Source organism: Vidua macroura, chromosome 31 (genome assembly GCF_024509145.1).
Source record: "Vidua macroura isolate BioBank_ID:100142 chromosome 31, ASM2450914v1, whole genome shotgun sequence".
NCBI lineage: Eukaryota > Metazoa > Chordata > Aves > Passeriformes > Viduidae > Vidua > Vidua macroura.
In genome coordinates this window covers 1,251,949-1,269,092 of record NC_071601.1, presented here as the reverse complement: position 1 = coordinate 1,269,092, position 17,144 = coordinate 1,251,949, and the positions used below count along the sequence as shown (strand labels likewise).

The window sequence follows — 17,144 nt, the reverse complement described above, 5'->3', positions numbered from 1 at the left end:
GCTCTGCTGAGATGCTTTGGTCAGCCAGAGGGAAATTCCTGAATATGATCCATGCCCAACATCTGAACACATTTGGAGCTGCAGATGCCCTCATCTACTCTGGTTCTCCAGAGACAAGAAGCTTACAACGACAGCCCAGTACTCACACAGGGTCTGGGCTGTTGGATCTTGGACTTTTTTATACTTTGGCACCACACAACCGTATCCAAACTCCACATATTTTTGTCTTTTGCCAGAGAGGTGCAAATTCTCTGCTTTTCTCTCTTGCTCTAAAATCAACCTCTCTATCAAAGCATCTCTTTGACAAGAGGATTTCTGGCTGTTCCCAGCACATCAGCCGATTTTCTTTGTTTCAGGCCTCAGCAGTGAGTGCCAGCCTGTTACCTCGGAGGTCTGTTTGTTCCTGTTCCTGCTGGATGTGTTCCTGGTCACCTTTTTCCAGTCTCTGTCTTGCCCCACTGATATTACTGAAGTAGATCTGGATGAGAACAATTCCTTCATGGAAAGGATTGTCCAGCCCTGGCACAGATGCCCAGGGCAGGGGTGGAATCCTCATCCCTGGAGGAATTTAAAATCCATGTTGATATGGCACTTGGGGACATGGGTCAGTGGTGGCCTTGGCAGTGCTGGGGATGGTTGGACTTGGTGATCTCTGAGGCCTTTTCCACCCTCAGTGATTCTCTGATTCCTCAGGGTTAATAAATTTTCTTACCAACTTTAAGAAGGAGCCTGTTTTTCATCTCAGTCCTGAACGAAAGGGAGGTTCCGGTCCTACTGACAGATTTCTCTGTTATCCTTGAGGAAAAGATTGATCTCCTGGAGCTACCCTAAAAACTGTCCCTAAACTGGCAGGTTTTGCACATGGCAGGGGGTGGGACTGGGTGATCTTTAGGGTCCCTTCCAACCCAAACTGTTTTATGATTCTATGAAAATATATTTCCTTAAAGGGAAGTCCTCAGGAATGGAATGTGGCTTTAGGTGCATTGTTCAAGAGATAAATGCTCTTTGTTGCATGGATGTTGTCTTATTTCCCACTTAGATTTTGGATACTTTGACTTTCAATTGCCCTTCCAAGTTAAACAATATTGTCAAGAGTGAAGAGCCTCATTTCTCTGTTTTTTTTTTTTTTTTTCTCTAGAAATGTATTTTTAATTTAGAGTCAGTTCTCCTCTTAACATTCTCTTCAATAAATTAATTAAGCTGACTGGCTCCCTGATACTATGTCATGGTGGCACATGCAGATATTAAATAATCTGATTTTTCCACTCAGAGCACTGTGCACTTGAGCTCATACCAAACTTACACTCCTAAACTATGCTGGAAACCAGCACCCTCTGTAGTGATCCTCCACTTAGAGAGATTTCCGTAATCTCTTCCCTAGTTGGTTGTTAAACAGTTTGTTAACAGTTTGTTAAGCAATAAATAGATTTGCAGAATGTTAATGCTTAAGCTCAAGCATCAATCAGCATTAACATATTCTGGCAAAACTAAAGCTTTCCTGGCCTGTCCTCATTTTATCCCAAACTGGCTTTACCAGAGCTCCCTGCCATCCTGGAAGAACTTCCAAAGGAATGAGCAAAATATCCTCTGGTGGCACTTGCCACTATTAAGTATTGATGAAGATCATTGTTATTGTTTTTATTGTAATAGTACATTTTAACAGCTAAAAAATTACCCAAATCATCAGAAAATTCCAGGAGATGTTTTGGAATCAGATTCTTTAATGTAACTGTTGGTCATTGAATGGAATTTTCATCCTTATACATATTTTAAAATATTTTTGTGTCTTGTTGTTCATAAATATTTCAGGTAGTTTTTGGTTGTTTATTGTTTTTCGCTTTAAATCTTTTTTTTTTTTTTTTTTGTTGCCCTGGGGAGTCCAAGAGGGATAAATCCATGATTTAATGAGGAGTAGTGAGCTGATGGCATCTTTTCCCTCCAGTACCATGGGATCTTTCTCCACCTTCTGTCCTTTGCCAGGGGGGTATTGGGACATCCATTTCCTTTTCCATTTCATCTCCACAATCCTGACAGTTGATGGGAATCCTCAGAGGGGCTTCGGCAGCCTGGTGGCAATCCTAACAGCAATCCTGATGATTTCTAATTTGTCTTGGATTGCAGCTTTTTGGGAGGACTCTGCTTAAGAAACTTCAACTTTTTCACTACCCCAAGTTCATCCACACCACCAGATAAAGTCAAAATTAACACATTTTTATTCCAGCAAAGCATAAAGTTGGGTTCTTGAACACAAGATTGGGAAGAAGAGGGGAAAGGCAGTGATAACAAAGCTGCCAATGCAGCTGCAAAAGTGCATGTCCAGATAATTCTTGATGCTAAAGCTGCTCCGAGGCTGTTGTTTGAGTTTAGGGAATGATCCACAGCAAAGCTGGCTGGAGAGAATGGGAATGGGAATGGGAATGGGAGTCAGCAGTGGCTTCCCAGGAATGCAGCGCCAAACCAAATCTGGGCTGGTCACCTGAGGGGACAGTTGTCACCTCTCTGCATTGGCCCAGTGTTTTGTAGCTTTGCAGGGAGAATCCATCCCATATTTTGCAAATTTGTACATGAACAACTTCATGCATAAAGTATTTTGAAGGGGTTACACATATCAGCAGAAATAGCACAAAATCATGGTGCCAAAATTTCCCATCCAGCCTGGTCTTGAACTCCTCCAGGGATGAGGAGTCCACAAGCTCTCTGGGCAGCCTGTCCCAAAAATAACTATTTTTCTCCAAAAGTGTTTTGTGCCTTTCTCTCATTAAGTTGTATTCCACAGCATAAGAAAGATTATAAACACTTGATAAAATTAACATTTTTTGGTAACCATTTGCATGATTCAAAATCTGTTTTTTTAAAGAATGTCATGATTACAGTGACTGCAGATTAATTATTTAAGGTTTGACATCTGTATTTGACTATTGTCTGATGGAACAAAACCGTAAAATGCTCATATTTAATTTTCATGACATTTAAAAGGAGATATCAGCATTGAATCCCTTCAGGACTCTTTAACCAAAGACTTGGACTTCCTAAAACTCCCTGCTGAGTGTGCATGGCAGAAACTGTGCTAATCCAGCTGTGTGTAACATCCTGAATTTACTGGGAGGTGTCCCATGGCAGGGGGTTGGAATGAGATGGGCCTTGAGGTCTCTCCCAACCCAGCCCATGCTGGGATTCTGTGGAGTGGGGGTGTTTTGGAGTTCTCCCAGCCCCCAGGGAGGGAGGGGAAGCTGATCCCCCTGCGTTGTGTCCCCCCAGGGATGCGGCAGGGGAACGACGTCGGCACTCAGTATCGCTCGGCCATCTACACCTTTTCCCAGGAACAGATGGAAGCTGCCCTGAGATCCAAGGAAGAATATCAGAAGGTAACACTGGGCAGGGGGTGGAATTGCTTCACCTGTGGGCCCAAGGTCACAGATGTCACCAATTAACACAAAATCACTCCCTGTACATTGCACTCTCCTTGCTGCTGTTGCGGCTCCCCAGTCCAATGCCCAACTTGTATTACAGTTGCTTTAAATTCCAACTTCTAGGAATTTTTTTTTGTGTGAGTAATTTTATAGCCATGCAGAAAGAAAAGTAGTTCCTTGTGCAGAGATGTTTTGAGACTCTTCTACAGATTTATTTAATGTGGGTTCCCCAGAATAGAAATCTGTGATCTTAAAGCTATTCAATCTTCTCTGGACCCCAAACCCTGAAGGGTGAACCCAAAATCCAGATCCAAGAGTTCCTGAACATTGCTGATCGGTAATTGAGCTGGATAACTCAGGATCACCCACCTGATGCTTCTGAGATGCTTCTATCAAGCCTTTCCATAAATGTCTTGGCTGAGATGTGACAGCCTGTGACTTACTGAGAGTATTTGTTGTGATACAAGGATTTGTGTGTGAGAACATCGACCAATTCCTTTTCTTACACAGATTTTTCCCCTGTTTTCTGTGGAAGATGGATTCTGTCTCTTCCCTGCCACGCTGTTATTTAAGTAAAGGCAGAGGGATTAGTATCCTGCAGTGTTGTTGCACTGTGGTGCTGCCCAGTGCTCTGCAAAATCCAGATTCTGCAGCAGAAAAATATTAAATTATTCTAATTTATATGAAAAAAAAAAAAACAAAACACTCACCTGGGATATCAGGGCACTAAACTTAAGTAGTACCAAAAGACAATCAGTGTTCATTATATTTAATTATGCATTCACCTCACTGGTGTTATGCTAAAGAACCAGGAGTTTTGGTGTATATTTGATGTTTAAAGTAAAAAGCTCTTTTTGCATCAGCCAGAAGGTCCCAAAAGGCAGCAGTTTGTTTTTTACCAGTGTGAGTATGACTGGGTGAGCTCTAGGACTGGTTCCTACTTGCACTTGGAATTATTTTGAGTGCAAAGAGGTGCTCAGGACTGCAGGTAAGTGATTTCCAGATCTGACAACTGGGTGTGTAAATGAAGTGCTCAATGACTTATATTTGTTTCTGATGAGGATAAGTCACTCTTGCAGGTGTTTATCTGGTGGTTTTGGAAGACATTTATTATTCAAAACTTCTTTTTACTCATTATTTACCTTAAATCCACTGGTTTTCAAAGTTCATTTTATTCCTTTCTTTTATCATCTGCTGACCAACATCACCCTGCAAATTTTACAGTTTTAATTTGCTTTCCCAACTCTATTATCCTCTGCTGTTATTTGTCATTAAATAAATACTGACATGAGAGCAAAATTGCCATGTGTGAGATTGCAATATGATATTACAGAAATTTCCATCATCAAATAGATTTCCTTAATGGCACCATTTAAAATTTACCTACTTTGAAAAGTGTGTGTAATTAGTACATTTATATAATTAGGCACAACTGTAAGTGAGCACATGTAGAGTTTGTTTTTGCACTGAAGTGGGGAAGGAAGGGACGGTGTTGCCAGCTAAGGAAACCCAGCAAATATGCACTGAAATTCCTTAGGGATGTGTGTTTCCCATGTATTATTAACAACAATATCTCCAATATTATCTACTGGGGTATTGCAGGAGCAGTGGAATAGTTGTGTGGGAAACACACTGAGCAAACAATTTGTTCAGGAATCCCTTTTCATATTAAATGCTGTGCATGCCATTATTTTAATGTAAATGCAATACAGCCACTTTCCTTATTATTGCAGCAATTTAAAATAAATATCAAGCTTTTCTGGCAGCGACACATGCCAGATAATCATGGATAAAAATGTGGGAATGGCACAATTTTTCCGTGATAAGCAGTGGTGCCTGCAGCACGGGAGGAAGGACTGACAAATATTACAATCACTGCAGTGTGCATGGGTGACTCCAGCATCTTTTGGCACTGCAAAGGAAGAAAAATAAAATCAAAATGTCATTTATTTTTTTGTTCACTGAATAATTGTGCATGTGCTCTTAGATGTGGTTTGAGCTGAGGGCCTGAAAGAGCCCTAAAAGTGGCCTTCAACCAGAAAATGATGGGTTTGCTAGATGAGGTTTGGGTGTTTTTCCTAACTTGCTCCAGATGTCCAGGGAAGTGAATGGAGCTGGGGAAGGGGCTGGAGCACCAGGAGGGGCTGAGGGAGCTGGGAAAGGGGCTCAGCCTGGAGAAAAGGAGGCTCAGGGGGGACCTTCTGGCTCTGCACAACTCCTGACAGGAGGGGACAGCCGGGGGGGGTCAGGCTCTGCTCCCAGGGAGCAGGGACAGGATGAGAGGGAGCGGCCTCAAGCTGTGCCAAGTTGTGGTCTAGATTGGATATTAGGGAAAAATTCTTCACAGAAAGGGTGAGCAAGCATTGGAATAGTTTTCCCAGGGCAGTGGTGGAGTCCCCATCCCTGGAGGGATTTAAAAGCTGTGTGGATGTGGCAGCTGGGGGCATGGATTAGTGGTGGTCTTGGCAGTGCTGGGGGATGCTTGGATTCGATGATCTCAGAGTGCTTTTCCAATCTCATTGATGCTGGGATTCGATTTTAAGTGGCAATAATCAGATTTATTACCAGGCTGTGAGTGAGACCCTCGGGGTGTCCCAAGCCCAGGTATCCTGCAAGGTCACATCTACTTTAAGTTGTGGAACTTGTTGCTGATTCCTGCAGCTGCTTTGAGAGCTGAGAAGTGACAGTAGAGCACTGAATTCACATCAAGCCATGGGGCTGGAGCTGCTGAGGGAGCTGAGTGTGGGAGTCAGAGTCAGCTCCTGGTGACAGAGACTGTAATACAATAGTGCTGCTGCTAAACGGTGACACAATGGAACTGTAATCAGAAAAACATCAAATGAGGGCCAGGCCTTGGTGAAATCACTGTGAATGAGCAGTTTGGACTGAAGCTGAGGTTTTTTAATGCAGGTGAACCTGAGGTTACTCAATTTTCAAGACAGTTGCTCAGCTGGGTTTCATTTTCAAATGAATTATCAAGGCAATTGTAATCCAGAGAGTGAAATCAGGGTGGGAAGAAGTTTGTATTAATTTTTTTTTTTCAGAATCAGACCTTGCAGTTGTTTTGTCAAGCACTAGCACAGGGTTTTAAGGTAAGAATACACTGAGTGCCTCCCCTTCATGGAATCACAGAATGCTTTGGGTTAGAAGGGACTTCTAAAGATCATCCATGAGCAGGGACATCTTCCACTGTCCCAGGTTGCTCCAAGCCCTGTCCAGCCTGGCCTTGGACACTTCCAGGGATCCAGGGGCAGCCACAGCTTCTCTGGACACCCTCTGCCAGGGCCTCCCCACCCTCACAGCCAAGAATTCCTTCCCAATATCCCATCCATCCCTGCCCTCTGGCAGTGGGAAGCCATTCCCTGTGTCCTGTCCCTCCATCCCTTGTCCCAAGTCCCTCTCCAGCTCTCCTGGAGCCCTTTAGGGAAGGGGCTTTGAGCTCTCCCTGGATCATTCTCTTCTCCAGGTGAGCACCCCTCAGCTCTCCCATCCTGGCTCCAGAGCAGAGGCTTTGGGTGGATGCATTCCATGGAATAAGGAACACAATGAATTAGCAGAAGATGCAGCAATCCCTGCAGCACAGCTCTTTAGCAGACACTGGGAAGCTTCCATCAGCTTTCTGTGATAGGATGTGGGAACAAACCAGCAAAATGTTTAGGTGCAAAAATAAGACCTTTACATTTGGCATTAGGGAAAGAGATTGAAAAGCTGGAGTTTCCAAAAGCATTCCAAAATCAGTGAGCTTTGGAGCAGCAACCTGCAAAGGAGGTGAAGTGGTCAGGATTGTATTTGTCAAAGCTGGAGGAAGGGCTGTTTACAGACCTCTGGGATCTGCAGTTCTGAGTGGTTAATTCCATGAAGGAATGCCTGGCGGTGGGAATTCACAACCTTCATCTGTGTTTTATCTGACGTGCTGTGTGAATTCAGAACAGGCTTTGCCTGGGAGATGGTTTTTCATGTGATTTTTGGCTGGGAGAACTTAAATAGCTCTTTTAAAATGAGATTGTTTTTATTAAAGCAATACAATAGTCAATAAAAAAATAACACCTGCTTACTCCTCTTCAAATTATGTCTAATTCAGAGCTTTATGTGTCAAATTATCTCTGCTTCACTCTGCTGTGAATGGCAACAACTTGATTCCTGATTGATGGTGGTGGCTCTTGTGGAGACAAGCAAAGCTGATCTGATAAGCTGAGCCATTCTTTGGATTGTAATCACTTTTCTGTGCTGCAGAGATACTCTTTGTATGTTCACCCCTCTCAGAGAAAGATGCATTTGGCTATGGATGAGGAGGTTTTGTGTGAGCAGTTGTGAACTCTTTTCATGTTACTGTAACTGCAGAAAATTTGACTTTGCCACTCTGATAAAATTCGGGCACCTCACATTGGCAAAATCTCTCAAAACTAATCCTAATCCATTTCTTGATGACAGTGGCAGCAAAATAAAAGCATTAATAGCATGAACTTAGGATGAACTTGTGGATGTGTCTACCTGGACTTCAGCAAAACCTTTGACAGCATCTCCTGTGGCTTATTCCTGGAAAATCCAGCAGCCCATGGCCTGGGCAGGTTCCCTCTGGGCTGGGTTAAGAACTGGTGATGGCTGGGCACAGGGAGTGCTGGGGAATGATGCTGAACTTGGTGACAGCATCATTCCTGCAGCTCCAGGCTGGGGGAGAGGGGCTGGAAAAGGCCCTGGGGGTGCTGCTGACATGAGCCAGGTGTGCCCAGGTGGGCAAGAGGCCGGTGGCACCTGGGCTGTGCCAGCTCTGGGGTGGCAGCAGGACCAGGGCAGTGCTGTCCCCTGGGCTGGCACTGCTGGGGCACCTCCAGAGCTGGGGACAGCTCTGGGACAAAAAAGACACTGAGGGGCTGGAGAGTGTCCAGGGAAGGGAATGGAGCTGGGGAAGGGACTGGAGCACCAGGAGGGGCTGAGGGAGCTGGGAAAGGGGCTCAGCCTGGAGAAAAGGAGGCTCAGGGGGGACCTTGTGGCTCTGCACAACTCCTGACAGGAGGGGACAGCCAGGGGGGTCAGGCTCTGCTCCCAGGGAACAGGGACAGGATGAGAGGGAGCAGCCTCAAGCTGTGCCAGGGGAGGCTCAGGTTGGACATCAGAAAGAATTTCTTCATGAAAAAGGTGATTAGATGTTGGAAGGGGCTTCCCAGGGAGGTGATGGATTCCTTAAAGCCCATTTCATTCCACCCCTTGCCATGGGCAGGGACACCTCCCACAGTCCCAGGTTGCTCCAAGCCCTGTCCAGCCTGGCCTTGGACACTTCCAGGGATGGGCATTCCCTGAGGCAGAGAAGTGCCACCATCCCATGCTGAGTGCATCCTGTTACTATTCCTGCTCCCCAGGAATGCAGCACATGGTGCTTGTTTTTATTAATGCTGAGAAAAGCAAGATTTTTATAGCTTTCAATTCTGCATTTATTGTCTTCACTTGATAAAGGGTGGGCATTTCATTTGGCCCTTTGACTGTTGCAAATGCAGCTGATCCTGTATTTGGATTTAGAACCAGAAGAGCGGGATGAAACTAGAGTTTGTATTTTGCAATCATTTTTTTCATCTGGGAGGTCATGGGGGTCACTGAAGGAGCCGTTTGCTTTATTGCACTGGGAATGTGAAGTTTATATTGGACATTTAAACTAATGCTAGAAATTGTCCTGTAATAAACTAATGTAAATATCAAATGGATTTGACTCAAAGAGTGGGTTGTAAATAAAACATTTCCTGCTTTGTGTGGCTTGCCCTGTTCAGCCTGCCATTAATGTAAAAACATGCTGGATTTGTGTAGACATCCCATTTTCATATCCTTAGGCAGATAAATTCTCAATCTCCAGGGCAGAACCTCGTGTTGCTTCAGAAAATGAAGATTTAGAGGGCTGAGCTGTTGTTTGAGGGGTCCTACCCTGTGTGACCTGGCCTCCAGCTGGGCACAGCTCTCCTGTGGGTCCTGGGTCATCCCAGTGCCAAGGAAAAGCAATGGAATGTGCACTGATGCCAACACAGAGGTTAAATCCCTTCCCATCAGCCTGGAAATGTTTTCTGACATAGTTCAGTGTTATCTGGGATCCTTCTGAAGAGCTTCTAGTCCAGGCTTTTGAATTTCTTGATTATGCATCTGTTCCAGCATTCTGAAAGTGTCACGAGCACATTAAATGTCAGGTGCATAAGTGTGATAATGACCTTAATAATGGTGGTTTAAGTGAACACAGGATTTACAGGGAAGAGGATGGAATTCCTTCTCTTCAGGAAGCTCTCAGGGAGTTTAGTTTAACTGAGAGATTAGTTATGGGGAGGACAGGATAAAATAGAAAAAAGTCAAGGTAAAAGGAACATGATGGTCATTAGCCGGTGCTGTTCTTGTTCTCTTTGGGTTAAACACAGCCCTTAAAACTGACCTAAGGACAAATTTCCAGGAAATAAACCCAAGGAATCATCTCCAGATGTGTTCGGTCTCATCGTGTGTGAAAATGTCATGTCTTAATTCTGCTCTGCTCTTTGGATCCATTCATGCCCAGATGAAGGATAAGATTTGAAGTGGGAATCTCTGCATGGACTGAGAGGGGGAGAGAGATTGGCCTGGTTTGAGGTTTCCATACAAATTTTAAAAATCATGAAAAAGCCTTTTTTTAAAGTGATATTTCTAATGAGCATGGGAGCATTTCTTCTGCTCTCCAAACAGTTTGTTTATCCCTAGTGCTGAGCTGTGGGATCCAAGAACACTCCTCAAACCTCATTTTCTCAGGGACAGAAGTGTGCCTGAGCCAGGATTCAAATGAATGCTCATGGAACGCTTTCCCATTGTTTACCCAACTCTGAAATACAAAGCAAAAAATGTATCAGAGCATGATGACACTTCAGGAAGTTCTGAGTTCCACAAAGCTCTCATGTGGAAATGACAAATACTCAACATTTATAAAATATCCTACTCAGGCCTCTGAATATGGACATAGGAGGGTCCACTTAAACACTCAGGTCCCCATGATTTGATAACCAGATGGTTGATTGCCAATTGTGTTGACAATTCATCCCTGCTGAAGTTGTTTTCCAGCTGATGTTACTGTTTTCTTAAATAACTCTCAAGATTCCCTCAGAGGACCCAGTGCAGATCGTCCAAAAGCTGCAAATCCAGAGCAACACCATTCAAATCCATGGAATTACTTTGGATTTCCAGTAATGCAATTGAGATAAAAATCTGGCCCCGGAATTTTGTTCCTCTCAGTGTTTGTGTTGCCCGAAGAACTGTCATAGGATCGTGTGTTTTATTTTCTGTATGAAGTGTACATCAAAGAGAACTCTCAGCTTTGGGGAAAACAAGTCAATACTTCCTGGAAGGAAAAATCAGAGGATGCTTTAGTCAGCAACATTGTCATGTCTGGTTTGACCTCGTGATCTTTTTTCATCAAGTGTTTTTTCTCCTTTATTGACTTACACAGATCTCTTGTAGACTGGTCTTTCCTTCTGTTTATCATGGAATCACAGAATCCCAGAACAGTTTGGGTTGGAAGGGACCTTAAAGCCTGTCCCATTCCACCCCTGACATGGGCAGGGGCACCTTCCACCATCCCAGGTTGATCCAAGCCCTGTCCAGCCTGGCCTTGGACACTTCCAGGGATCCAGGGGCAGACACAGCTTCCCTGGGCACCCTGTGCCAGGGCCTCCCCACCCTCACAGGGACAAATCTTCTGTCATTTGATGTTGTCCCTCATCCTTTTCTTCCACATTTTCCCCAGTCCTCAGATTTTCCACTTTTTTCCCTCAGGCCTGTGTTTTGTGAAAAAAACTTCCCTCTTTTTTACCCTTGCAGACAAAGACAAACTTGTTTTTTTTTTTTTTCTAGCTGACACTTATTAGGTGTCATTTACTCACTGGGTCTGAAAGTGAATCCAACTGCCCAACATAATGTGGACAAAATATATTTCCTCTTCCTGCTGCCTAGAGCATCCCAAGATACCTTCTAGGGCAGGGCCATGGAGTTTTGTGCAGGAAGAGTCATCAAAGGCTGAGAAATCACTTTCAGTGAATCCCTGCTTCAAGCCCCAGTATTAAACCCAGTATTAAATCCTGACCTTTCCCCGAGCAAGCAGCCTCCTATGGATTTTTGGGGTTAATATATTTCCATTGTGCCTTCTCCTTTCTCCTGTGCTTTGGTTATTTTTAGTCAGCTCGGTTAAACCAGGTCTCTTTCAAGTCTTAAAGGAGTAGTATTTAAAGTGTTCACAGAAGAAAAAACCCTTTTACACATCAAGACCCTTTGTGAGGTGGTGGAGAAGGGCAGGAGGAAGAGCTGTATCCAGACAATGGGGGATGGTGGAATTTTGGATTTTTTCAGGGAAGCTATGGAGGCAGTTTGAGATTTAACTCCATTCCAAAGATCTCAGTGGTACAGGGCAGTAACTCTGACCTTCACGTGATCTCCCACTTTTACCAGCACAAATTTTAAAATTATTTTTAAGCCTTGATCACTGCAATTCACAACAATCCCAGTGAAAGTCCATCTTAATCTAGTTATTATTCCCTGTATCAATACCATTTTTGCACTACTTTTTTTAATTAAAATAATTTTATGATACTTAATCAAACACAAAATGTTCACTGCATTGGATCTGCAAATTTTCCTGCGTCAGCTGAACTTGTAATAGCATCAAAGACAGATGTCTGGTTTATATTTGACCTGTTTTCTAAAAAAACGTTGATTGGCACTAATTATATTCCCTATCATTTAAATGTTTTTTATTTTTTTGGGACGTGGGGGTTTTGTTTGTTTGTTTGTTTTGTTTTGTTTTGTTTTTACCCATGTACAAATTGGCCCAGTATTGTTTGTTTTGTCTTATTTTCCCTTTTGAAGTGCTCAGGGAACTGGTGCTCATTCCCTCTTCTAAAATTTTCAATATTAATCATCTACTGACTATGTGAAACCCACATTTTCCTTAAAAAGCTAAAAAATTAGACAAATTTGGCTTTATTGGCCAGTGCTTCATGCTGAAGAGCACCCAAACTTAAAGGTTTTTGTACTCCTTAAAGATATTTTCTAGATATTTCTAGATAATCTAGATTTTTTAATATGGAAAGCAAATAATTAAATTTATATATTTATTTACTAAGTATTAAATAGATACAGTTGTATTTATCACAAATGACTGAGTGGCTGTCCTAGAAATTTAGAAAAATCCGTTTTCTTCAGCAATGACAACTTTCAGCCCAAACCATGAAGTTTTGTGGAGATAAAAACACCCAAAGAAAAATTCTAGAAAAAAGGAAAGAGGAGTTGAAAAATTGCAGTGAGGGATTGTAGCATCACTCCCCCTTCTCCACACACACATACACAAATCTGCACTTTTAACATCATCATCATTTTATTTTCTGTAATATTTTTTATTTTTATCTCAATCAGCTAATTATATCCTGGGTGGTGATTTTTCATCCAGCTCTTCTTGCCCTTCTGTGTATGTGGCTGCTATTTTATGTGCCAACAATCCTAGGAAATATATTTCCCCATTATCCCGTGATATATTATCATAGGAAAAACCTTGAGGGTGAAATTAGGGGCTTTTCCAGGGCTGTAGAAATCCTGATTTCTTTCATTGCCCTCTAGTGGGCTCGAACTCCTCTGCAAGGGCAGGGAATGAGGAGCTTTCCCCTTCTCTTTGTGCCACACAAACCATCAGGTTTTCTGTAATTTCAGTTATTTGTCCATATTTGTGTGGTTGCTGGAGCATCATTTCATGGATCAGATGCGGCAGAATTATCCCTCTGGGGTTTATAAATTATGGCAAAAAGAGGATTCTGTGCTTTGCGTATTTTGCTGTGGGAAGCAGGAGATGGGCATTTCCCGAGTGAACATTCCTCAAGTGAGTTTTGGGAAGGACACTTGTAGATGTTGGGCATTCATTGAACTATTTACAATCTGGACAGGTAGAAATTAGGTTTTTATAGTTTTCTGCTGTTGTAGCTGTGTTGAATTGTGAATTCATCCCACACTCCAGCTAAAGGAGGGCTTGGAAATTGTTCCATCATGTTTATTTATGATTTATCATAGAATCCTAGAATGGTTTGGGTTGGAAGGGACCTTAAAGATCATGAGCAGGGACACCTCCCAGGTGTTCCAAGTTGCTCCAAGCCCTGTCCAGCCTGGTTGTGGACCCTTCCAGGGATCCAGGGGCAGCCACAGCTTCTCTGAGAAATCTGTACCAGGACCTCCCCACCCTCAGAGCCAGGAATTCCTTCCCAGTATCCCATCTATCCCTGCCCTCTGGCACTGGGAAGCCACTCCCTGTGTCCTGTCCCTCCAGGCCCCTGAGGCAAAGAGATTAATTATGAACAGTAAGATCAAAGGAAATCAAACACAACTCCAGACTGGTTGTTATTATTTTTTATTTTGAATTAGCCAGCAATTTACAAATGTATAGTATATCATCATGTATTATGGCTTGCTGCTCTTAAAAAGTGAGTGACTTTTTGATGTCAAATCCCTGTTTAATATATGTTGGCTTCACACAAAGTTGTATTTCTGCACTGTCCTGGAAAGAGAGGAAGGGAAAAAGCTCTAAAGGGCATTTTGGAAATGACAGCATAATTCTGTCTGAGATCCTTGGGATAGGTCAGGCATTAATTTACATCATGAGGAAATTGTAGTGTTCATTAGAGAGCAGAGCACCAGGGAGTCAAGCACCTGTGCAAGAGGCAAAAGCAGAGTTGTTTAGAATCACGGGATCATGGGATTGTTTAGGTTGGAAAAGCCCTCTGAGATCATCCAGTCCAACCATTCCTGCACTGCCAAGGCCACCACTGACCCATGTCCCCAAGTGCCACATCCACATGGCTTTTAAATCCCTCCAGGAACGGGCTGATAACTTCCAACACTGCCCTGGGCAGCTGTGCCAGGGCTGGACAACCTTTTTGGGAAAGAAGTTATTCCTAATATCCAATCCACCCCCCCCCATGGTGCAGCTTGAGGCCATTTCCTGTTGTCCTCAGTGATGGATTCACCATCCACAAACGATGGCTCTGTGTCCACATCACTGATGTGATGGGAGACACATTTGCTGCCTTCCAGTGGATTGGAATCTCCCTGCTTTGCCAGGATGTCGGGAAATGATGGAATGTGGCTCAGGGAGTGCTTCTGGCAGCTCCCTCAGCATCTTTGGGTGGATCCCATCCCACCCCATGGGCTTGTCTTAGTGGTGTAGCGGGTTGATGACAGCCTTGGATTACGGGATTGATTCTGCTCCTTGTTTCTCTCTGGAGTACAACTGGTCTGACTGTTAAAAACTGAGGCAAAGAAGGCATTAAGTACCCCCACCTGCTCCTCATCCTTTGCTGCTCCATTCCCCCTGCATCCAGCAAAGGGTGGAGATTTGTACGTCCGTGTTTGCAGATGTGCATTGAGAGCGGCAGGGAAAAAAAATCCTGCAGCTTTGCACTTTTCTTCAGGAATGACTCACTCCCTCTGGTGGGAACATTTCATTCTGAATGTGTGATGCTGCTTTCTCTCCTCCTCCTCCTCCTCCTCCTTTACCTCCTCCTCCTGCATCCACCCCCCTCCCCACATTCCCATTGCTGCTGCTCCTTGTGCTGCAGAGCAGCACTTTGGTTTCTATGGTAGCTGCTGTAGCTGCTGGACCCATGGACTGGGAGGGAGAGGAGGAAAAAAATGCTCAAAGTGGCCAAATTCAGGTGCAGGATGTCCATTGTCCCTTGGTCAGTGGGCTGGGATGTTTTGGGAGAGGGAGTCCCAAGGGTGGCAGCTGCCAGGACGTTCCAGGGTCATTTCCTTCCTTCTCCTGGGAAAAATGCCTGCAGGCCAGCAGTGAAGTGGAGGGTGTGAAGAGCAGCAGATTTTGGGTTTGGTTGAACTTCACATTTCCTTTTGTCTTGCTCAAGTCTCCAGTTTGCAGCAAACCCTCCTCGGGTTCTGCCTTTAAGATGGTGAAAATGCAGATGCCAGACCTAAGATATTGTAATTAAGTGTCTATTTATAACAGAGTTTGTCATTAGAATTACCATGTCATTTTTTAAACAAGGGAGGATAATGCCAGTTCACAATCTACACCTGTAGCTGTGTTTTTTTTTTTTTTTTTTTTTAATTATTTTAAATGCAGTTCTTCTTTGATTTGTTCTGGCTCTGAATTCATTAGGAAGCCTGAATTAGCATCCTGCCACATTGTCTGGGGCTTCTTCACTCCTCCGTCCCCTCAGGTACAAACACCAGGATTCTGAGCCAGGATTCTCAACTTCAGCTAAAAGGGAGTTTACTAAAATACAGAGCACACTTCTTCATTTTTAAACATTCTTTGTAGAATGGAATCAAAATAAGGATTTTAGCAACAATTCCTTCATGGAAAGTGCTGTCCAGCCCTGGCACAGCTGCCCAGGGCAGTGTTGGAAGTCCCCATTCCTGGAGGGATTTAAAAGCCATGTGGATGTGGCACTTGGGGACATGGGTCAGTGGTGGCCTTGGCAGTGCTGGGAATGGCTGGACTCTGTGATCTCCAAGGGCTTTTCCAACCTTAATGACTCTGTGATTCCATGATGTCATTATGCCACACCATTGCAAAGATAAATCTATTCCAGAGCAGTTTTTTTCATGGGACACAAAGCCAGCGGGAGCTGGGATCCGCAAATTGGTATGAGCTTGGTAAATCATGAAATCATGGAGTGGTTTGGGTTGGAAGGGACCCTAAAGATCATCATGTTCCAACACCTGGGAGAGGACAGGATGTCAGGGATAACAGTTGTGCCTCCTGTGCCCATGTGTGGTGTGTGTCCTGAGCTCTGACATATCTCCAGGCAGACAGGTCCTGCCTGGGTGAGGGGAATTTAGTGCTGGATGTACTTTAAAGAACTCTGAAGAGCTCTTTCTGTGGCAGATGAACAGGTCCTTTTCAGGTCCACGCTTCTTTTATTTGTTTTCATTAAAAAGTGGTTTTTATTCCATTTCCTGTAATCCCTGGATTTCCAGGATTCTAAGGCCAAATGTTTCATCTTCTGTGAAGAATATTTTACATCTTCAGCATTCCTGATATACTTTGTATGGTTTTATTATCCAGCTGTGTTTGCACCTTGCATCTTTTTTTTCATTCCATTTTGTCACTTATTCCCATTTAATCCCATATAATCTTTCCTGGAGTCTTCATCAGCAAGCCAGACCTCAGATCCCCTCAGCCTAAGTAGTTGTCAGTGACATGATAAATCCTCTAAAATCAGTTGCAGTCTGGTGTCTGTGGAGCTCTGGTTCAGTCCTAAAACAGCCCAAATGGGACTTTTTTAATGGAAAACTATGGCAAACTGGATTTTTTATTGAACACTATGGCACAAGAAGAGCCTTTACCATGATCCCTAGTATTTATGGTTGTCTCCCAGCTTTAAGGTGCTGTGTGTCTCCGTGTTTTACCCTCAGTCTTGCCTGTGTTCCCATTTTTTTATAGACCCTCTTCCAGTTGCATGGAAATTCCAGCCATCCCTAAGGACATTCCATTTCTATTTGTCATTAGCAGTCCTTATAAACACCTTTTTTCCCCCCTTCTTTTTCCCCTTTTTGCCTGTGAGCAGAAAGGCTTCACAGCCTCTAGACTGGCTCAGCTCTGACTTGAATCCCTCGAGATGTCACATCAGGTAAATCACATGCAGAATCACGGAATCATTTAGGTCAGAAAAAACCTCCAATGTCACCAATTCCAATCTTTAAATCCTACCCTTGCCTTCTAAACATAGCCAAAAAATAAAGTTA

The 17,144-nt window shown here is 43.6% G+C and overlaps 1 protein-coding gene across 3 annotated transcripts in view; it reads left to right on the top strand.

Moving 5' to 3' along the window:
* Positions 1-17,144, top strand: part of MSRA (methionine sulfoxide reductase A) — a 228,683-nt gene that overhangs the window by 145,110 nt on the left and 66,429 nt on the right. For all 3 annotated transcript variants that reach the window (XM_054001624.1, XM_054001626.1, XM_054001625.1), the window contains exon 5: positions 3,259-3,365. In XM_054001624.1, the coding sequence (XP_053857599.1) occupies positions 3,259-3,365 (107 nt within the window). The remainder of the gene's footprint in view (positions 1-3,258; positions 3,366-17,144) is intronic.